This window comes from Anarhichas minor, unplaced genomic scaffold, assembly GCF_050575085.1.
Source record: "Anarhichas minor isolate MPS153535 unplaced genomic scaffold, ASM5057508v1 ptg000026l, whole genome shotgun sequence".
Classification (NCBI taxonomy): Eukaryota; Metazoa; Chordata; class Actinopteri; order Perciformes; family Anarhichadidae; genus Anarhichas; species Anarhichas minor.
Window position 1 is genome coordinate 1,727,768 of NW_027466472.1, and position 22,056 is coordinate 1,749,823.

General features: G+C 43.5%; 3 protein-coding genes across 5 annotated transcripts; 1 reads left to right on the forward strand and 2 right to left on the reverse strand.

Annotated features, from left to right (window-relative positions):
* Positions 1-1,836: 1,836 nt before the first annotated feature.
* Positions 1,837-5,214, reverse strand: her13 (hairy-related 13). The gene is made up of 4 exons (XM_076100327.1): positions 4,727-5,214; positions 4,358-4,444; positions 4,137-4,218; positions 1,837-3,458 (listed from the first exon to the last, which is right to left on the reverse strand). Exons 1-4 carry the CDS (start codon positions 4,811-4,813, stop codon positions 3,004-3,006), a joined length of 711 nt encoding a protein of 236 aa, XP_075956442.1. The 5' UTR covers positions 4,814-5,214; the 3' UTR covers positions 1,837-3,003.
* A 3,375-nt stretch (positions 5,215-8,589) lies between these two features.
* On the reverse strand, positions 8,590-13,721 carry her8.2 (hairy-related 8.2). 2 transcript variants are annotated; one of them, XM_076100133.1, is made up of 6 exons: positions 13,268-13,721; positions 11,739-11,848; positions 10,157-10,451; positions 9,916-10,011; positions 9,730-9,808; positions 8,590-9,277 (listed from the first exon to the last, which is right to left on the reverse strand). In XM_076100133.1, exons 3-6 carry the CDS (start codon positions 10,217-10,219, stop codon positions 8,946-8,948), a joined length of 570 nt encoding a protein of 189 aa, XP_075956248.1. In that variant the 5' UTR covers positions 10,220-10,451; positions 11,739-11,848; positions 13,268-13,721; the 3' UTR covers positions 8,590-8,945. The 2 variants fall into 2 exon arrangements, with proteins under 2 accessions (XP_075956248.1, XP_075956249.1); XM_076100134.1 differs by lacking the exon at positions 13,268-13,721 and having other exon boundaries at positions 11,739-11,859.
* On the forward strand, positions 13,429-21,731 carry cab39 (calcium binding protein 39). Of its 2 annotated transcripts, none has more exons than XM_076100130.1 (9): positions 13,429-13,608; positions 16,108-16,263; positions 16,379-16,543; positions 17,070-17,188; positions 17,559-17,727; positions 18,161-18,220; positions 18,729-18,794; positions 19,334-19,477; positions 19,615-21,731. In XM_076100130.1, exons 2-9 carry the CDS (start codon positions 16,150-16,152, stop codon positions 19,801-19,803), a joined length of 1,026 nt encoding a protein of 341 aa, XP_075956245.1. In that variant the 5' UTR covers positions 13,429-13,608; positions 16,108-16,149; the 3' UTR covers positions 19,804-21,731. The 2 variants fall into 2 exon arrangements, with proteins under 2 accessions (XP_075956245.1, XP_075956246.1); XM_076100131.1 differs by lacking the exon at positions 13,429-13,608 and adding an exon at positions 14,490-14,626.
* The last annotated feature ends 325 nt before the right edge of the window (positions 21,732-22,056 follow it).

Sequence of the window (22,056 nt, forward strand, 5' to 3'; positions counted from 1 at the left end):
CCTCTCGTGCCAACTGTTGCATCCCACTGACCTCTGACCTTTTAGAATTCATATTCATGCTCACAAAACACACAGCTGATGCATTCAGGACCTCCCGCCTTTCTGTTTTTCTTTTCTTTTAAAACTAAATCTGGTCTCACGGTCAGCCTGTCGTCTGTCGTGTTCAGTTAGCAGATTGTGGCGACGTGCAGGAGGTTCAATGGAGGGAAGTATTACGTTAATCTGACCAGATAGATGGAGGGACAGATAGATTTTATTAATTATATCAAACCCAGCTATATGTTGTACTGTTACAGCAGCTTACATTTAAAAAAGACAAGGATAACAATGACCAAAAAAAAACTATACAATAGGCCTACTTCTCAACAATATACAATGGGGTGTGACTGAAATTGAATTTGGCTGAAGGTTCCTAAACATCCACACCCGTCCACCCACCTGCTTCCTTCCATGTACCCAAACATACACACTATAGGGTTACAAACTACACAGCGGCCCACAGTCACAATGCCCGGTGTGTTTGGGGACTCGGCGTATGCTCATGGACATTGTACTCCGTCATTTAATTTAGTTTAGCTGAAATCTAGCAAGAGTCTAAAAATAGAACGACTGAACAAGTGAATGTTTCAGTGAAAGACAGCTGCATGTGGATGTTAAACTAGGGACCTGCTGGAGAGATTTTATGGGGCATGTTGGTGAGAACTTAATACTTAAAACTCATAAATGTGTCAGCGTGTGTGTAAGTGGTGGATCTAGCTGAAATAAACATAAAGCACTTGGCCTTGATCTCTCCTGCATTTACATAATCAATACTTAGTTATTATTTGGTTGAAACAGTAATTAGACGTATACTACCACCAATTTAGAACGAGACTTGGAGTATTTCACATTTAAATACTTTTATGAAAAATAAAACATTGTGAATACTCCCCCCCCCCCCCCCCCCCCCCCCCCCCCCCCCCATCACTGTCCCTCCACTTCTTCCTCCAACAAGACTGTCCCTGATAGTCTATGTGTCTCTTTATGAGTCTCTTGATGATCAAGTGTCAGTCAGAAGACAGGCAGCAGCCTGTGTGTGTGTGTGTGTGTGTGTGTGTGTGTGTGTGTGTGTGTGTGTGTGTGTGTGTGTGTGTGTGTGTGTGTGTGTGTGTGTGTGTGTGTGTGTGTGTGTGTGCGTGCGTGTGTGTGTCCCTTTGAAGAATTTGAGCCTGCTTGTCTCCTTTGTAGTGTCTCTTTCAGCTGTGCGGGCTTTGACGCTCCTCTGTCAAACGGCCGCAGCTTTGATCACCGTGTCTCGTCCGCTCCCATTTCAATGTGTTTCCTCCGACGTTCACACCCAGGTCCAGCATGTGAACCCCCCGACCCCTCCACCTCCATCTTAATTATTCCTTCTAGACTCCAGGATCATCTGACAGCAGACAATGACCAACGTGTGGATGTCACTTTAATATCAGATGCAGCCTTTTGGTCCGTTATGAAAAACGAGAAGGAAAGTTTTTATTATTATTATTCATTCTATATCTTAAGAGACCGTGTTACTCGCTGTAGGCTGGTCGCTGGTGCAGACAGGATCTAACGTCTCTTTGTGAAGGTGCTCATTGTATCTGAGGTGAGAGCGAAGACACGTTGGAGAGGCGCGAGTCTTTCATGTGTGTACGCGCACTGCGCGTCCTCGTGGTGAGAAGGGGAGCGCAGGTCGGAGGTGATGACAGGAAGAGGGGAATATATCTTCAGGGTTATGATCTGACATGAAATGTATTTTAGCCCTGAGGGATCAAAGATCTAAGGGCATTCAGTGATGAATAGCAGAGAAAAGGTTTTTATCAAAGCTTTTATTTGGACAAAGAATTGTGAGAAATGATGTTGGTCTTTTTTTGTCACATTAGTCATAATTTAATGCAATCAAACTCAGTGCTTTTAAGAGCTTTTAGCCTAAACACAAATTAGGCTGCCATCCCTCAAGATATCAATCAAAAGTCATTTCTCAACAATAACTTAACTTCCACTGACAATATTTCATCTCACAGTTTTTTATTATTATTATTTTTTATTTAAGTTCCAAGTTTTTTGATCCTGTTTCCTCTCCGGTGTTGAGTCAATCGGACAAAAGCTTTTCAATTACAGAATTTTATTTTGCAAAATTCAGACATTTTACGGGCATTTCTAAACATCATTACAACATAAAGTGGTCATTCTGGATGAGGCTACTGGTCCGATATACTACAGGCCTTCATGAAATACAATAGAAATATTTATATTAATCAGAGGCATTGCCAAACTTCTCGGGTTTCTAAAAGAGCTTTTCTCCACATACAAATATATATACACAGAGTTATTGACACAAAATCAAAGTGTGAACGTGAGCTGTTCCTCGTCTGTCCTTCGTTGGGTTATAAGTGAATGTTGAGAGAGAGAAGGCTTTTCATCTCTCTCCAGGTGTAAAGAAAAGTCACAACACAGGACCCTGTACTTTCAGGAGGCCCCAGAGCTGGAGGAGGCCCTTGAAAAGGAAGGGCCCCTGTGATGAGATAAAGGAAAACTCCAACCGTGAACACTTGAGGAGTGAATTTCTACTGCTGTTTCACTGAGTGATGTCCTACATTTTCCCAGAATGCCGAGGACAGGATTTAAACTTGCCGCATTGGGTTGTGGGTGAAGAGAAAAGCCAGGGTCCCTCCACACAACGCCACGCGGTCCGCGGATGCACTGCATTGGGATCAATTATTCGTCCGCTGTTGTCAGTGGACAAACGGGTCTCTGTGTCTTAGAGAGCAGGTTTGATTATTGAACATCAATGTGAGGAATCCAGAAGAAAATCCATGCATGTGGCCGGTTATCTGCAGGCGTAAATGAGCAGAAAAATGCAGGTTACACCACCGAAAATTGTCTTTGAACGTGTTGTAGAGTGGACTTTTCCCTTTCAGTAAGCGGTCCCGGTGTCACATCGTATGAGGAAGCTGCTGCAACACATCCCGACTGCATTCCATCCAAACGCCCAGACCCCTACCAGGGTCTCCACATAGACCGGGGGTAGGTCACGGTGGGCATGCTCAGGGCCTCCCTGTTCTCCGGGCCCTCGGAGGAGCTCTGGTTGTGCTCGCTGTCGGTCTCGTCCAGGTCGGAGCACAGGTCCTCGCTGGACGCGGTGGAGGGGGCCGGGGACGAGCCGCCGGACAGACTCCTTCCTCCGGGCGACGCCAGGGTCGAGCATGGCGACTCGTCGTCTCCGTGCCAAGTGCTGCCGTTGCTCCCGGGAGTGTCATTGATTAGATCCATCAGCACGTCCTGGAGGTGGTCCTCGTTCAGGGGCATGCACTCCAGGAGGTGGTTGAGGAGCTCCGCCGCCACCGTGGCGTCTATCACGGGACAGCTGGAAACAAACGTGTGCACCTCGTGCATGCACTGGATATAGCCGGCCGCGAACCGCTCGCTGGCTTCTCGGCTGAGTGCGTCTGTTTCTGTAAGAAGGAGAGAGAAAGACTGTGAAGTGACTGCGTTCCAGTTGGACTGCTTTTGGTCGAAGCCAGGTCACCATCAGTTGGGTTACATGAGCAATCAGATCAAACCTATTGATTAAATACGACAAAATGACTTGTATTCCCTCTAAATCAGTGATTCATTTTTGTCTTGTGCTCCTTTAATTCAAAGACACGTCTACCTGTGACCCCTCGTCACGGGTTGCCTAGCACTGAAGTAGCGAAATTAATAACAAAACAAAAGCTCAAAAGATTTAAGAAAACTGAAATGTTTTTTTTCTACATTCCTCATCTGTTAAAGATCTTTGTGATCCCTGAAATGTATCTCGTAACCCCTTGTGGGTGTCCCACTGCTCTAAACCTCAGGTTGAACTTCCTATGTTTGTGGAGAACCTGGTGCTAAATCACTTGCAGACGACCTGATTCTGGGTCAGGGTTTCGTACCTAGCAGAGCAGCTCCCTCACTGCGATCTATTGATAGTCAGCCCTTGAGCCAAGCTTTTAGTTGTCATTTGTTTTTTGTTTTTGAGAAGGCCAGGTTTCACAGACAAAAAGGTCTGTGAAACCTTTATCTGAAGATACAAGAGGATGCAAACACCAGTTGTCAAAGTATAGTGTCAGATACAGGATATTGAGATTAAGATCAAGAGTGGTGCAGACCTTGGGTTCGGTTCTTCAGAACATCCTCCACCTTCTTCACCGTCATCTCCAGCACCTCTGCGTTCTCCATCTTGGAATGAAACTGTGGGAACAACACAGCGCAGCTCCGATCAGAACCCCAACATCTTAAACCTATACAGCTGCATCGGAGGGACAGGTGAGCTGAGGGTGCAATAGGTATATCGGCTACAGTGTGTGCGCACGCGCGGAGCCGTACTCACGTCCGTGTCCGCCAGCAAAGTCCGCAGCTCGTGCAGACTCTCGTTGATGCGAGCTCGCCTCTTCTTCTCCACCAGCGGTTTCCTGGTCTGCAGGGACACACAAAGATCACACTCCAGTCAGTGACAGAAAACCCGCAGCTGGGGATACAACACTGTTTATTCCTCGCTCTGTGGTGGAAGTCGCATCCATGTGTGTGATAATTAACTGTCAAAATAAAAACATAAACGCTCTAAGCATTAAAACTCCACAGTTTGCAGCGACGCTAAAAATGCATTAGCCTAAAGAATGTCACCGGCGTGACAAGTGCGTCAGGGCCCGATGTGTCCAAAGAGCGCCGGTGACTCCATCAACAGTCCCGCAGCAGGTACCTTTCTGTCCCCTTTCTGAATCCCGTAGTACGACTCCTCTTCCTCCATATCGAGTCCGGTGTCGCTGGGCCGAGCCGAGGGGGCCATGTTGGTTTGGATCGCCGCTTCTGTGGCTTCTCCTACTGCTCGCTCTCTCCCGTCAGCGAAAGGCAGCTGGCAAACGGAACCGGTTACAAGAAGAAAAGAAAAAAAAACTGAAAATCGACCAAACTCACAGGCGAGGCGCCCTGTGTTTATTGTGCAATCCTAGTGAGACGTGCTGCCGGCGCTGAGTGGCTGTTGTTAGTATTTATAGGGGCTTATTAACATGTGAATAGGGGCTGAGCTGCTCTCGCTGGGGGGACAACGGAGCGCACACGGCCGGAGCCAATGAGCGCCCACTCTCTTTGTCTCCGGTCAGCCCCGGTCTGCGCCCCGAGGAGCTGGAGGGGCTTTAATCAGACAGTTTGTTGTGTTAGGGGACCGACCGCACTGTTTTTGTTTTTGTTTTAAACCCCAGTGAATCAACTGTGTATGTTTCCATTCAGCTGCACACAATTCATCATGGTGCAGAATGATGTCATGTTAGAATGATATCTACACTCTTTGATGAATATTTTAATAGCTGTTTATTATAGCCGGGGGCTATTATTCTATTCAAGAGTGAGTTATGATAGACGTTCATGGTGTATAAACAATTATAATTAGTCTAAATGATTCAATAGTGCTTTATATTTACAGCTTCCAGGACCACTTTGACTCATCTTACTACCATTATGTTTCTACTCTGTCTCTCTTTTTTTCTCTGCCCGACCCATTCTTCCTTCTGCTGTGCTTTCGTGTCCGAGCCTCAGCAGATTTACCCGGCTTTTTTTTTTTTTTTTTTTTGGCGGATGTAACGCGATGCCTTCAGTTGGCAGCTGCTGCTGCTGCCGGCGGCCCCTCGGCCCCAAACTGAATCAGCCGGGGGAATTAAGGGCCCTTCTCCAAAGAAAGCGACAGGTGTTGCCCTGCGCCTCGTTTGTTCTCCGTTTGTTTGGTGACTTCTGATTTGTGTGCGACTGCATTCTCACGTTGCGTGCTCTGCTGCACGCGACAGGTTATAATATCTGGTCATTTTTGGCTAATAACCACATTTGTTATGTTACAGTAATGTGATGTGCGCGCGCGCGCGCGCGCGTGTGTGTGTGTATAAACATTCAGAATATGAAGCTCTCATCTTTGAAATACCATTTGGACTGTTGTGAATGAATTGATTCTGGTGTCAGTGTTTTGGACAGTTGGACAGTTTGGACATGCTGCTTGAGTCCTTTGCGCGCAAAGATTATTTGTTTATGTCTATTAAGAGCGCTCAACCCTCTGCCCTCGTTATTGTACACGGTATTATCATGCAAATTATCCCCCTCACAAAAGAGCAGTTATGTCTGCTCATAATAAGGACCACGCCGGCATCTGTGCCACCTTCCAGGTAAATGCAATGGTGTTTGTTTCAGGTGCTATTTTACGCACGGTATTCCAACAATTGCGCCACAAAAAAGCACCACTAAACTCTAGTGCCCCAAACGAAGGAAGAGTTTCAGACCTTTTCAAGTGGAGGGGTTTTTGGCACCTCGCCACCCTCAGATCCCTGTTCCAGATATTTAATGGTGTGGACTGTGGAGGGAGCAGCTGTCTCGGCTCGCTTTTGTTGGTGAGCTCCGCTGAGGGACCCTGGCGCCCCCCCCTCTCTCTTCCTCTTCAGACCTGCCGCCTGCAGCTCCGTGTGGCGGTCAATCATAACGGCAATAATAGCGGGAGAATGGGCCATATGCACGTTTCTTCTTTTCAAAACCCCAATGATGAATTACATCTTTATTAGTACGTAAACGTGCCAGAACATTCGAGCACCTTTGACCACAAAGTTAGTGCTACATTCTGACGTTTTTCTGCACCGGGATGGAAACGGCTGTGATGCTATAAACTTTCAAACCCCACTGGGTTCCTTATCTGAACACTCAATTTTAATTAGTCCACCAGAGGCCAAATGAAACAGATCACGCTGAGTGTCAGTGTCTCGACCATAAAACAACTATACACACAATCCAGTCCTGCTGTCACAGACATTCCTTATGTATTTAGGTCATCCTTGAAATGGGTGTCTTGTGATCTCAATTACAAAACACAATTTATGATTAATTTATTTTGTAAAACCTCTATGCAAATACTTGTTTCTGAGCCGCATGATTAAAGGATCAGTTCCCCCAAATAGAAAAGAAAAGTCTGATGTACCTTGTGGTACAGATACATGTATCTGTACCACAAGGTACATCAGACTAAACTCTAACTGCAGTTAGAGTTTAGTGACCCATGCAGGTTCTGAGATGCCATGCTCTGTTATTTCTGTCACAACCCCAAATACAATAGAGGGGATTGGAATTATATTTGTGGTGCTAAAAGTGTCAAGATGTGAATGTCTCGCAGCAGCAACACTGCGAACTGTTTTCATTGGAACCAGTGGCGTATAATGGGCCCCAGTATGCTAGTTATGTATGAAGCTCACACACCATTATGTGTGAGTATATATATATATATATATATTCCCAACAATGTGTTGCATTTAGCAGTCAAATGGGTTACTGTATTCTACATGCAAAGCTCTCTATACCGCATTGCCTGCACTTTCTATGTATACGTTCTACCAAACAAATACAACAGTATGAATATAATTAAGGATGTCTCTTTAATTAAGTGTTTCCGTGAGCCACATCAGTGTGGAATCAATGCCATCAATTTTTTATTTCATGTCAGCACTTCAGGAAAAAGCACAGGCGTAAATAATTACCACAATAATTATATTGACCTGCATTGTTTTGACTGGACATCTAACAACCTCAGCACATAAAGTGAAACTACAGACACCACTAGAGGCAAATCAGAAAATATGTTGCTTTATGATTTGGGTCGACAACCCTTTTAATAAAAGCTGCAGTTTTTTGGTAGCTGGGGGCAGAAGAAAATCCTTAAAACCTGACACAACATTGTGAAGTTTTTGCCAAACAGACATTAAACTGCAGCATCTTTTTATTAGTTATAGACGAATCAAGGAATAATGGCTGACTTCCATTTAGCTGCTTCAGTTTCAGGGTCCTGGTATTGTGCATGCTGACTCACTGTCACACTGGTACGAGTTGAATAGAACAGAGCCATTGTTACCTGTGCACTTCCTATGACACATCAAAATGGGAAAAAGGCCTACATTCACTTCCCTTTAGCTCGGCTTGGTCTCCATCAAACAGAGCCTAAATATCTAACAAAAATATGTTAAGACTATACTTAGTCGCTAACATTGTTTGTCTGACATTCATTGCTGGGCAGGTGGTGAGTTCACCTGAATTTATTTACTGAAAACACAGATGAGACGGCACTGCTCTGTATTTGCAGTTGCAGCCCTGAAGACAACGAGCTAAAGGAGACGAAAGAGATGCATTGAGCTGCAGGACTGGGTCACAATTAGCTGTGACTCACACCACAGTCATTATATGACATTTGAATTAAATGATATATAACAAATACAAATGCAACCTTTAAAGTGTTCTCAAAAATGTAAACTGACTATAGAAGGTTACTCTGTAGGCTAATATCTTTATTTTCAGAAACTGTACTGTTGATTCTATGTCTGCTTCAACAATAAAAAGCCTATATTTGTAGGATTATATTGCTAAATAATCTGAAGCAGTTTGCGTCTCCTTGATGAAGTTGTTAAATGTGAGGGACTTGTGATGGTCCTTCTGCACTGCACGGCCATTATAGCAAGAATTTCCAAACATAATTGACCATAACAGCTGTGCATGAACCAGACTGTTCACAAAGATGAGTAAAATCTCAAGTGTACAATCAGTTTTATTGTTATTAATGTCTGGGTTAATCATACAGCAAAGGAGGAAGACATAAAATCGATGCAATGCCAAGCAAGTGCAGGTCTAAGTAGCAAAAGTCATGCCTTATGATATCAAATAAATAAAGCTGTTAATACAATAAATACAAGAAAGATTAATAAGAGCCTTCTACAATGCAGGCTACGAGAAGTCGACTTCTAAAGGGAAGTACTGAGAAAAGGTCTGTATAGAATCATTATAGCACACCTACAATAATAATCACTGGAACAAAACTGCCCCACGTTTGTCTTCTGAGCAGCATATCTATAAGATACATAACAGAGGATGGCCTACAACAAATACATGGAGAACCAAGATCCACAAGTTCACCAGGGCCTCCACATCTCCAGCATCCCCAGGTGGGAGCTGTGGAGCTCTGGCCTCTCTTGGCGTCCTGGGCCTTCTCTCTGGAGCTGTCTCCCAGCGAAGGGGTCCCCTTTGAGGGGTTTGCCGGGGTAAGGGACGTCACGCTTGGGTGAGGCCTGGAGGGGGCACTCGTCGGTGGACCTGGGCAGGGACTTGAGCAGGTGGTTGAGCAGGCGGGAGCCCAGGGTCTTGTCCATCCAGTCACAGGTGAGGAGCATGTTGTGGACTTCGTGCATGCACTGGATGTACCCTGTACTGTATTTCTGCTGGGCTTCCAGGCCTAATGTGGGGTCTGCAGGAGAAAAAGGATGGGGGGGAGGTGTGAAGTTAGAGCAGCCCCTGGTGGTGGTGGTGGTGAGAGCACAACATGCATCCAGAAAAACAGCTTCAACTGTTGCTTCTTTCCCATCAGGAAGCTGCTCATTGATATTTTATTGAACACAATTTCAGGTAACTATATATATATATATATATATATATATATATATATATATATATATATATATATATATATATATATATATAGGTATATGCCAGATATATGCCAGACAGTCCAAGATAGCAACTTTACAGCTGAATGATCTCAAGCTATTTTATGGCATATTTAACTTTGTATAACCCAATCTTTTTACCCAATGAAGGACATAAATGATAAATAGAACAGCCAGTATTATACAATCTATAATCCACAGTACACAATCCAAACATATTTAACTCACAAAGACAAACGCACATGTTCCTTACCGTTGAGTTTAATGCTCTGGATGTTTTGCAGATGCTTCACTGTCATCTCCAGAATGTCCGCTTTTTCCAGTTTGGATTGCTGTTGAGAGACGAGCAGCCCTTTGAAGTTAACTCGAGTCAGCCTTCCATTTGTTTACTTGTTAGCCTACAGAGGGGACGAGACACGTGAGGGGGGAACATACTCACATCGAGTCTGAACGCTCCGATCACAGTCTCTTTCAGCTGATCCAAACAACTGTTTATCCTCTCCCGTCGTTTCCTCTCAATGAGCGGCTTCCTCATCTGTAAGGGTGGAAAAGCAACGTCGGGTTAGATGCAGCCAGGATGGAGAGGGAACCCATGCGGGAGCGCACGAGGACGAAGAGGTCCACGGTGTGCGCATCCTAAAAGAGAAAATCGATCTACAGTATATCCAAGTGTAAACTACCTTTCTCTCCTCCTTGGCACTGGGATGTTTCCCCACGTTGTGCGCCATGGATGAAGCAGTCATGCTTTCTTTTCTTTTTTTTTCCTCGAGTGTCTGTGCGCTTGTGCCTCCTCTCTACTCTGAATCTCAGCGCGTCTCTCTAGGGTCCTCCGCACGGCACGGCCCTCTTTTTATCGGAGCGCAATTAACATGTGAATGCTCCCAACTCTTTGGCTGCGGGATTTTCCCACACACGGGGTCCCATCAGTCAAGACTGACAGGTCACTGGCTCCATTCAATAACCGAGAGACCCGGCCTAGAAGAAAATAAAAAAAATACTCACAAGCGACAGATGTCCAGCCTGAAACCATGCACTGCTCTCCAACCCCTCCCATCCCCTCCTCCCTTTCGCTCTCCACCCAACAAAAAACCTGCAGTTTCCTCTTCTCCCAGGGATGAACAAGAGTGTGCAGTTACCGTGCTGTACTCCGGGGAGCCCCTCGTTTATTCTTCGCAGGAGCAACATTACACTGTACCTGCAAAAGGGCCCAACCTGTTCCCTCAAAAGCTCACAGGAAGACACAATAGACTGACAAATCACTGGAGAGTATATATCTGCCCGTAAGCAGTTTGCCTGTATGAAAGATCACCTCTGATGATACAATTGTGGTACAAACCACAGGCTGGATTTGATGCATGACCGATGAGTTAATGCAATACGTCACTATGACTTTATGTGATTAGATCACACTTAATATGCGACCACATTAGCTGGATCCCATCCATAAAAGGTCATTTCAGACCTGTGAGAACAATAATAACCATATCATGTGCAATCTTTTCGAACTCGTGCAATATTAGTTTCGGTATATTTTGTGCTCTAAAACTTTTTATTACTTCATTGACAATATCCCTCTCAATATCATGCATATTATTGCTTTTCTGTTTTAGTTTCTATGAGGCACAGGTTATTATAATTACTCTTGTTTTTAATCTTATGTTGTTGCAATGTAATGTGTCTATTTTAGTTGAATTTACTATATTTACATCACTATTACTTCTTATATACGTAATTTATAACTTATTACTCTATTGTTCATATATGTTTATATGTTTATTCTATTGTTTTGTCTTATTCTTCAGTCTTTGATTAAACGAAAAAGGTTGAGCTTATCTTATCTTATCATATGCTAAGGTTCCATGTACGTATACGACGATTGAAATACAGTACAGTTTAAATATGGAGCGATTTTATGATGCATATACAAGTAGAGATGGTTTCATGCTGGCTGCAGCAGGAGAGTCAGGCCAAGCAAAGACACACACGCCTCTCTGCTCTTTGAGAAATAGAAGGACAACACTCGCAAACGGCTTTGATCACTCTCCGTGTTTTCTAACGTCAGACATCTGCTCTTAACTGTTAGCGAGCAGATGTCAGAGTGACCAGATGTCCCCCCTCCACAATCCACCTTTAGGTCCCTTCAAGCGCGGGCCCCTGTTTTAGGAGCCACGCGACTGCCAGGCGAATGCCGGGTCGTGGGAACCGGAGCCGAACAAAGGCCGCTTTTCATTCAAACCTAATCAGCATGAAGAGCGTAATAACCTCCAGAGTTGGTGGGCAGTCAGGCCAAGGAGGAGGAGGAAGAGGAGGGGGAGGAGGCTTTGGCTTGTGACCAATGGATGGCCAGTGTTGTAGCCAGGTGTAATCCATTACTGCAAAGATGAAGACAGATCAATGAATTAGATCGGAATGTCAGAAACGCATCAGTTAGGTAGATAAATACATCATTAACCCCGGTTTTAAAAAGTAGTGTCATTTTTTTTCAATGGCAGCTTCATTTTTGTAATGGTTGCCATGGAAAAACTACATTAAGAATTTTGAGTTTTACTGCAATTAAATTCTCATAATAATCAGTTAATAGATCAGCTATTCAAACAACTATTATTTTATCATTATTATGACTATTACGACAGGCCCTAGTGCACACTATTACAACAGGCCCTAGTGCACACTATTACAACAGGCCCTAGTGCACACTATTACAACAGGCCCTAGTACACACTATTACGACAGGCCCTAGTGCACACTATTACGACAGGCCCTAGTGCACACTATTACGACAGGCCCTAGTGCACACTATTACAACAGGCCCTAGTGCACACTATTACAACAGGCCCTAGTACACACTATTACAACAGGCCCTAGTGCACACTATTACAACAGGCCCTAGTGCACACTATTACAACAGGCCCTAGTGCACACTATTACAACAGGCCCTAGTGCACACTATTACAACAGGCCCTAGTGCACACTATTACAACAGGCCCTAGTGCACACTATTACAACAGGCCCAAGTACACACTATTACAACAGGCCCTAGTACACACTATTACAACAGGCCCTAGTGCACACTATTACAACAGGCCCTAGTGCACACTATTACAACAGGCCCTAGTGCACACTATTACGACAGGCCCTAGTGCACACTATTACAACAGGCCCTAGTGCACACTATTACGACAGGCCCTAGTACACACTATTACAACAGGCCCTAGTGCAGACTATTACAACAGGCCCTAGTGCACACTATTACAACAGGCCCTAGTACACACTATTACAACAGGCCCTAGTACACACTATTCCAACAGGCCCTAGTGCACACTATTACAACAGGCCCTAGTGCACACTATTACAACAGGCCCTAGTACACACTATTACAACAGGCCCTAGTACACACTATTACAACAGGCCCTAGTGCACACTATTCCAACAGGCCCTAGTACACACTATTATGACGACCCCTAGTGTACACTATTAACTCAGGTGTATTTTGTGGCATGGTTGCCTGAATCAATTACTATTACCACCAAACATTCCTACTTCATTATAGTAAGTTAGGATACTTTCCACGACCGCAAACAAAAATGTTTTGTTTGTTTGTTATTTTTTTAATTTATAAATAACATTACACAATCTTTTTTTATTTTTTATTTAATTTATAAATAACATTACACAATATTGTTTGTTTGTTGTATTTTTTTAAAATAAATAACATTATTATTGTGTTTAAATGATAACTATCATAAAGTCATGATGTTACACACTCCGGTACAGTAGGTGGCGGCATGCACCTTAAACGTTGGTTTTGTAGTCCGCCATTAAACTCAAAGAAGAAGAAGAACACATCTGTCCATGGGCTGAGCACGCCCTCGTGCGGTCACCTGCCTTCCTCGCTGGCTTGTTGCATGACACAAGACGGCCACAGGGGGGCGGTAGAGTACGCTGCTGCTGTGACAACCACTCCGCTGCAAAACGTTACCAGTCGATCTCAGAGAAAGAACTGAGAGACAACAAGGGGCTGCACAATTAGCTTATAGTAAGCTATACGAACAAGGGGAGGAGGCGAACAAGGAAGCATCCGAGTTGACCTTTGCTGTCTTGACAAATCGGGGGAAACTAGAGCCAACACAAGGTAACGTTATATATGCTGGTGTGAGCTAACGTTACTGCTATCTGCAAGCATTGTGGTGTGAGGCTACTGTAGCTAGCCACGGCTGCCTTGAAGGTATAGCTTGTTAGCTAACCTGACTGCCAGGCCTGGCTAACGTTATGCTAGCAGGGCTAAGCTAACTGACGTTACCGACATAACGTACGTTACGACGTACGTTGCAAATCTGGCTTTTATAGCGTAGGTTACTTACTATATCTAAGCTATTTTAAATTAAGCTAACGTTAATTCAAAGCAAGTAGGAAAAGGGTTTCTAAGCTTTCGGCCTGCAGAGGCCTTCTGTGTGTGTCGACACACACACTTCCAGAAGCCAGTCAGTGGTAGCACTGTTGTTTGGTGCACAGTGATTGAAATATTATAGTACTTATACATATAGTACTTTTGTTTGTGTGTTTTTCTGGTGGGTAACTACTTCAGGCCCTACTAACTGTGGATGTATAAAAGCATGCTCTGGTTCACATGACTATAGTTCAGTATCTAGAAAGGTATTAATGCATCCGCAGCACATCTTGCCATTTATTAGTTGGCCTTAACATTACTCATGCACACGATACCGGATTACTAACGTGATTCATTGTTGTGGTTAGCGGCCACCAGCTGATTTTGAACCTGCCATATGTTTCACTCCTATTTGCGTCACTGACTGACACTGAAGGCGGTTATTGCAGCCTGCTGGTCATCACTTACACACTAACGAGCATTAGTCTGTGCAGACAGACGGATTTAGGCCACCTGGCGAAATCGAGGTGTGTCCAGATTAATAAAGATGCAAGTTAAGCAAGTGCAAACTTCAGCCCAGTCACACATGACACATCACATATGTATAGTGGGACTGCACCTCCCACTTTTGCTGCTTGGGTTTATATTCCTGGCCCCAGCGTTGCTTTCTAAATGTGGACTCCCTGTCAGGACTATAAGAGGACCAGTGTGACTACTCCAGGGTTAGGGTTCAGAGTCTAGAGGATCTGGTGCAGGACAACAGGTTGGTGACAGACTGATAGATCAGCAGCTCTAAGTGACTAGCGTTGATGTTTTGGCAAACCTCAGTATCATACTGGTTAAGCATATTTTAATGGAGATGATTTCTGTGCTTTATTGATATGTTTCTGTCTTGAGTTCTTGGGATAGGTAGTCATCCTACGTCAGAATCTGACTAAGCTTTATACAAGGAATTTGACTTCTGTTTACACATTGCTCTCAGCGTACATACATAGATTATACAGATAAACAAGATAAAAACATTAAAGACAACAAAGTAGAACAGAGAAACTAAGCATAAACATGTAACTACTGTGTACATTATAAATGTGTATCGAAGAATATATATGAACATAAAGAACAATGACGATGGATTTGTGACCCAATATATGAAGAAAGGAGCACATTTTGCCGTCATAGTTTAGGCTTTCTTGGCTTCTTGTTTGCTCAGAAAACTGCGGCTTTTGCCCCGTAGTTTACGTCAGGTGGTTGGGTGGGTCGGGGAGTTGTGGAGATAAGGGTTCTTGTAACCCAGTTAAATAAGAGCAGCAGTGAGATGTGGTTCAGTTTTATCTTGGTTTTATCACTCGATGAGTGTGTTTTATTTACCTAAATGACTTCCCTGAGAAGGTGTTATATGTTTAATATGACAGTGTTTATTTGGACTTGTTAGTTGATGTTAAGGGAGTGGGTCAAACAAAGGGCCGAGGCTATGTCATGGTGCAAGTAGACCTATGTAATAGTAAACATTGCGTGGTTAATTAATAATTTACTGACAATCACCAGAAGATTAATTAGATTGTACTTCTCATCGGTGCATTAAAGGTCAGAACTATCACAGGCTGTACGCTACCTTTGGCCTTGTTGATTCACAACAGCGATGCCAAAGTATAGATATGTTATTGAGATAATATAATGCAATATTAACTACTTATCTATTGTTTAACCCATGAGCAGTGAGTTACTGGTAGTGTTAGTGAGAGTTAGGTGAGAAAAGAACGTCATTTTAATAGATAAGTGTGGTAAATTATATGTTGTTTAACACACATGTCCTAATAGTTATAAAAATAACACATCCTGTAACTGATGCATCAACCAACCAACCAACCATACAAGCTGTCAATATGAAGTTTGAGGTGTTTTGCAGAGGTGAAGCTTGACACTTCAGTGATGTGTGTTGTATCGACTGTTATCATTCTTAGGATCCATTTCGTCAGCCTTTGCCCAGACTTGCATGCTATCATTGCTATGTTTGCATGAGCACGACTTGTGATTCCTCAGCGAGTCACTGGCTATATATCTGTTATCACCTTCTCCACCTACTACACCACAAAGATAGCTTTTGTTTGTGTAGTTCATCTGTTCATTTAGGTTGTTTTCTTTACAGTACAACATTGTCTCTGCCCCCTTTTTTACTTTTTACATGCTCTTAGTTCTCAGCTCAGCCGTCCAGCTCTGATCCAGTTTTATGTTTCATACATGTAGGTGGACAGCCCACTGCCTGGTAGCTCGTGGTAACTCTCCGCCATGCCGTTCCCCTTTGGCAAGTCCCACAAGTCGCCGGCGGACATCGTCAAGAACCTTAAGGACAGCATGACGGTGCTCGAGAAGCATGACATTTCTGACAAAAAGGCCGAGAAGGTAGGGTGAATCTAGCTCCTTTACTTTGGGGATTCATCACTCTTTTTGTGGGTTAACAATGAGTTGGAAGGAGCTTTTCTGACGCTTGAAATGATGTAATGTGTGTGTGTTTCAGGCAACAGAGGAGGTGTCAAAAAGCCTGGTAGCCATGAAGGAGATCCTGTATGGGACCAATGAGAAGGAGCCCCAAACAGAAGCAGTGGCCCAGCTTGCCCAGGAGCTGTACAACAGTGGCTTGCTCAGCACCCTAATAGCAGACCTCCAGCTCATCGACTTCGAGGTGAGACGTCGAGGGATGCGTGTTTTTAAAAACGCACACATCTGCCTAATGGTGATACGTGGGCAAACTCACGTCTCCCTGCAATATGTCAGACTGGTGTAATAACTGCTGCTGCAGGCTTCCCTGACTCACCCGATCACAGCGTGACTCATTGTGTTGTGTGATCGCTCTCTTCCTCTTTCACCCTCTCTCGTCCTCACTGCCTGGACAGAAAATAGAAACCGGGGAAGAATTTGCAAATCACATAGAATTCAACATCTTAGTTCTGCACACATTTGGTTTGTGCTGAATTGTTGTCCTTTTTGTAAATAGAAGGGTCCTTGGTTTTGTCATAAGAGGACATCTGTCTCCATTCATCATTTATTTATTTATCGGTTAGTTTTGACATATCAGTCAGATTGTTTTTGTCAGTTTAGAAGTATGCTGTTTAGAAGTATGCTGTATAAACCTTTGTGTGTATCGTTTTCTCTATTATATTTCATGTGTGCTTTATCACACCTTTATGTGCTTCATCTGTTGCCTCCAGGGTAAGAAGGATGTGGCTCAAATCTTCAACAACATCCTGAGGCGTCAGATTGGCACCCGGACGCCGACGGTGGAGTACCTCTGCACCCAGCAGAATATCCTCTTCATGCTGCTGAAAGGGTAAGCGCGCGCACGCACACGCACACACACACACACACACACACACACACACGTTGGGATCTTTAGTTCATTTTTTAAAATCCCCAATCCACTTTGATAGAAAATATTACATTCTCTGATGTTATTAATATGTGACATCTGCTCCAAACAAGTGTACCATTGTCACTTGTTTGTTGCTGGCTTTCAAAGCCAGTGACCGGAATAAAAAGAAACGGGTTGATTTAAATGCTCTGTTACGTTGCTCTTTGTCATGGTACATTTTTAATTAGCACAACTGGTGATGTGTTATTTGGTATCAAGAAATGAATGTGTGTGTGTGTGGTATGCTCCTATATGATGATACGTCCTTGTCACATGTTGTTCTGTGCAGGTATGAGTCTCCAGAGATCGCCCTAAACTGCGGCATCATGTTGAGAGAGTGCATCAGACACGAGCCGCTGGCCAAAATCACGCTGTGGTCGGAGCAGTTCTACGACTTCTTCAGATACGTGGAGATGTCCACCTTCGACATCGCCTCAGACGCATTTGCCACTTTCAAAGTAAGTTGGCTCATTCGTTCAGCTGTTTTGAGTCATGCACAGAAACAGTGTGGCTCCTTACATCTTTATCAGTAACTCACTGAGATACTGTAAGTGATTAGCAGAGATATTGTTTTTATCTCTCTTCAGCAACCCCGTGTCCTACTTGCTGCTACTTTGTTGATGGTGGTAGAGGATCCAATAGAGGATTTATTTGCCAACATAATTGCAGCAGATAAACCAGTCGTCACATGAGGATTATGTCCAGAAATATCACGAACACTGTAACCCAAAACATTTCTTTCTTCTCTAATTTTGATGGAGGTTTTCAGTTTTTTTTAATTTTAAGGATTATTCATGCGTGTGCTTCAGAGAGGAGACAAACAGGACCAGACTTAACTGATGACCATCCAGGCTGAATGTGTTTCTCACTGTCTGCATTGTCTACTTTCAGGACCTCCTCACAAGACACAAACTACTGAGTGCAGAGTTCCTGGAGCAGCATTATGACAGAGTAAGTGCCCACTCAACCGAAAACTAGTGTTTTTAAAAGGCAAGTAGATTCACCCGAAGGGAGATAGAAAGGGTTAAAGGTCATGTACTGTATTGAATGAATCTAAATTAAATAGTTATTTTGATAAATACAGTTTCTATTCCACATTTGGTTTGCTGGTCAGGAGAACAGATTGTCCTGCGTTGTACCTGGTTTTAAACCTGCACATTTATTACTGTCTGGCCTGCGACTCCTTGTTTTAGAGGAACTTCACCAGTTTTATGTCAATTTAAACTGTGGTAGTCTGGGTGTTTGGCATGCTGGCAGAGTCTCTTTCCTCAACAAACATGAAACCAGACATTTGGGACATAATATGCAGGCTGTGAACACAAAGTATCTGTCAGTCTGTGAGGGCAAATGTGTTCCCGTCCTGTCGTTGTGTTTGGGTACAAGACAAGGATGAGATTGTGTAAACCGCTACTTGACGCATTTCGATGACTCTCTCACTACCTCTTCCCTTTCTCTGCAGTTCTTCAGTGAATATGAGAAGTTACTCCACTCAGAAAACTACGTGACTAAGAGGCAGTCCCTCAAGGTAAGGAGCCAGTAAACAGGTCTCATGTCGTGGTGTAAGAGAGCTATTTAAAGACCGGGTCTGGTCACAGTGTTTGGTTTCTCTGAACCGCTCCTCCATCACCTTGTCTTGACTGCCATCTAGTGGTGGAACCACTTTGCATGTTTTACATGTCCTCTGATGCACCTTTTAGTATATGGTGTTTTCTACACTTTGTGTTTTTGACTACATTTAGTGCTACATTACTGTCACCGTAATGTGAATAACATTCATGTTATCATGAAGTTCTGAAGCCATAATCTGTAAACAAACTGGTCCCCCACTGACAAATTAAACCTGCTATCTCTCAAGTTATAAAGTTTATTATTGATTTGTGATACGGTTTAAAGTTTGTTAACACTAGCAGTGTTTGAACATGAGGGAGTGAAACTAGCCAATCTTTAAAGTTATACACATTTAGGCAGGCAAAGAAAGTTTCAGACTCCATTTGGCAAATTTGCAACTGAATATATGAATTCAAATGAATATTAATGTCTGTGTCTTGCTCTGAAATGATCTAGTTACTGGGGGAGTTGCTTCTCGACCGGCACAATTTCACCATAATGACGAAATACATCAGCAAGCCGGAGAACCTCAAACTAATGATGAACCTGCTGCGGGACAAGAGCCGCAACATCCAGTTTGAGGCTTTCCATGTTTTTAAGGTAACAGTTAAAACAAGTTTTTGACCACATCGAAGATGTACACTATATTTATACTATATATATATATATATATATATATATATATATATATATATATATATATGCACTGTATTAAAATCCTCTTCCTACACCACCAGGTGTTTGTGGCCAACCCCAACAAGACGCAGCCCATCCTGGACATCCTGCTGAAGAACCAAACCAAACTCATCGAGTTCCTCAGCAAGTTCCAGAACGACAGAACGGAGGACGAACAGTTCAACGATGAAAAGACTTACCTGGTCAAACAGATCAGGGACCTCAAGAGGCCCGCCCCCCAGGAGGCCTGAGGAAGGTGTGCAGAGGTGGGGGTGGGGGGAGAGCAGCCACCAGGATGACAACGTCTGCCTGAGGGACCCATCAGCAGCTGCTCTTCTGGTTTCTGAACAAACAAATGGAAAAAAACCAACGTACCCATATCAACTCATCAGGAAGTCGCCAGCTCCTCAGTGAACATTTGATTACTTCTTTTTTTGTTTTTAGTCTTTTTTCCTTCAAAAAGAAATACGAGAAAATAATAGACGCTGCTGCTTTCTTGCACATTGAGACATGTTAGGTATGTTCTAATGACAGTCCATCAAACATCGGGACGGAAAATACAGTACGGCCGACTTCCTGATAGACACGCACACCAACACACACCAAGGAACAAAAGTAGACAAGTTTACACACACACACACATATATGTATTACATAAAAACATGCATACACACATACTGCAACAATATCAGCTGCAACCGTGTGGTGGAAATGGTACGAGTAAGTTGAACATTGGTGTGTTGGTTGCATGCCTTGAAATGCGACGGCTCCGCGGCTGTACCCAGCGCCGGTGCCGGCTCCCATGTTCAGTGCCACAGACTCTGAAATTTGCACGCGCATCGCATCAACCGCTACAGTTCTCGTATCATCGCCTTCATCCAATAAAACAACGGTGGCTCATTTTAGCGGTTTTTGTGGGGGGGGGGGGGAGACGAGCTCTCCGATGCCATCACTTAGAACCATTTACCTCCCGTGTGCTTCGTTTTACGACACGGCACTTGAAGCACACGAGGAAACGAGGGGGGGATGAAGGGGATGAGAGTCGGTTCTCTTTTATTGTTTGTTTTGGGACAGGGTGAACATGTACATATGCCTTTTTGTTTTTTTGCTTTGTAGATTTGTTTTTGTTTAACCTTAACATATGAATATATATTATATATATATTACTTTAAACATCACGTTTTTGGTTAATTGTAATCAAATTACTTTCTAAACTATAAAAGAAACAAGTTAAGTGACGTTGTGTTTTTGCATTTCATTTTACTGCTGATAAAATGGTTGCTGTTGGGTTTCTTTGTACATAACTTAAAGGGCCGGCTCACATTTAGCTAACCTCGTCTAGGATATTAACAATTTGTACAGCGGAGGAATGTCGCGGTGTTAGCTCTGGATCTGTTCTTCTTCTTCTTACTCTCATCTACATTGTGAGCGTCTCTCAGACGGCTGGAGACCTGCAGGAGGGGATTGGGAGAGCATTAAGTGAGACATTAAAGCCTGTGTTTGTGCACTTTGTGAGGTGCTGAGCGATCATCATCAACTAACTGGAGTCGAGATAGCCCCCCCCCCCCCTCCTCAATTTCATTAACTTGTTTTATTTCCTCATCCTCACCACTCTGCTGGTGGCCTGGGAGTGCTGTGTGGCCCCACAGTGAGTGCGATTCAGGGGTGAGCTCATCAGGACATTGGCAACTCAGCCGCCATTCTTACCCCTCCTCCCTCCTCCCTTCTCTTCAGAGGGTTTATAATTCCAGTACAATTGTGAGTGTAAAGCATTGTGGGTAGCAGAGTACTCTGGGCATGTTGGATTGTCCTCGTGGTGCGGAGCTAAACTGATGAAACCACAGATTTGTTAATGTGCATGTGACCGACGTGGTCCATGTAATGAGACATGAATTCATTTTAAATTAGAAACCATCTCAGTGCGGATAGCCGACGGTTCTTCCATTCGCATCGAACATGCATGCTCCTCACTGGCTGTGCATGATGCTGTACTAAAGATGTTGTACTGGAATTGTTTCTTTTGTTTCCAAGTATTTAACAACATTGAAATGCCAAATTGAACCATTGGCTGTGTGCTGACTTTGACTCCAGGTTCAGCATAGAGCGCGTGGGTGCTTTCAGAAGTGTCAAAGGCCTGGGCCTACAATCGAAATAAAGAAAAAAAACATTTGGAATAAAATGATGCTGTGGTCATGTGTTGTGTGTTGACATTAGGATATGTACATCTGCATGACATGTTGAAGTGGGACTTTTTTCAAATTGGTGGAAGAAGTATTCAAACATGCTCGCTAAATTAAAAATGCTCCATTATACATAAAAATAAAAAATGTTCACAAGTAGGTAAATATCATCAACACAATGAACTTTCATATCAAAGATAATATCGGATTCAGATAGTTTTCCTCATAATTATGACATGTATTAGAGGTTCATAATTGTGAGCTACTACATTATAATTAAGGAACAGAATTGAGATTATTTTTTTACAAGTGCTTGAAACATAA

Bases quoted from the DNA above. Each gene is read 5' to 3' on its own strand.
- her13 (XM_076100327.1), bottom strand. From the start codon at position 4,813: ATGGCCCCCTCGGCTCGGCCCAGCGACACCGGACTCGATATGGAGGAA. The intron at 4,445-4,726 runs GTACCTGCTGCG...GTGTCCCTGCAG, and splicing joins TTCAGAAAGGGGACAGAAAG to ACCAGGAAACCGCTGGTGGA. The intron at 4,219-4,357 runs GTGAGTACGGCT...TTGTTCCCACAG, and splicing joins CTTTGCTGGCGGACACGGAC to TTTCATTCCAAGATGGAGAA.
- her8.2 (XM_076100133.1), bottom strand. From the start codon at position 10,219: ATGACTGCTTCATCCATGGCGCACAACGTGGGGAAACATCCCAGTGCC. The intron at 9,809-9,915 runs GTGAGTATGTTC...GTCTCTCAACAG, and splicing joins TCGGAGCGTTCAGACTCGAT to CAATCCAAACTGGAAAAAGC. The intron at 9,278-9,729 runs GTAAGGAACATG...TTTCTCCTGCAG, and splicing joins CCAGAGCATTAAACTCAACG to ACCCCACATTAGGCCTGGAA.
- cab39 (XM_076100130.1), top strand. From the start codon at position 16,150: ATGCCGTTCCCCTTTGGCAAGTCCCACAAGTCGCCGGCGGACATCGTC. The intron at 18,221-18,728 runs GTAAGTGCCCAC...CTTTCTCTGCAG, and splicing joins TGGAGCAGCATTATGACAGA to TTCTTCAGTGAATATGAGAA. The intron at 19,478-19,614 runs GTAACAGTTAAA...CTACACCACCAG, and splicing joins AGGCTTTCCATGTTTTTAAG to GTGTTTGTGGCCAACCCCAA.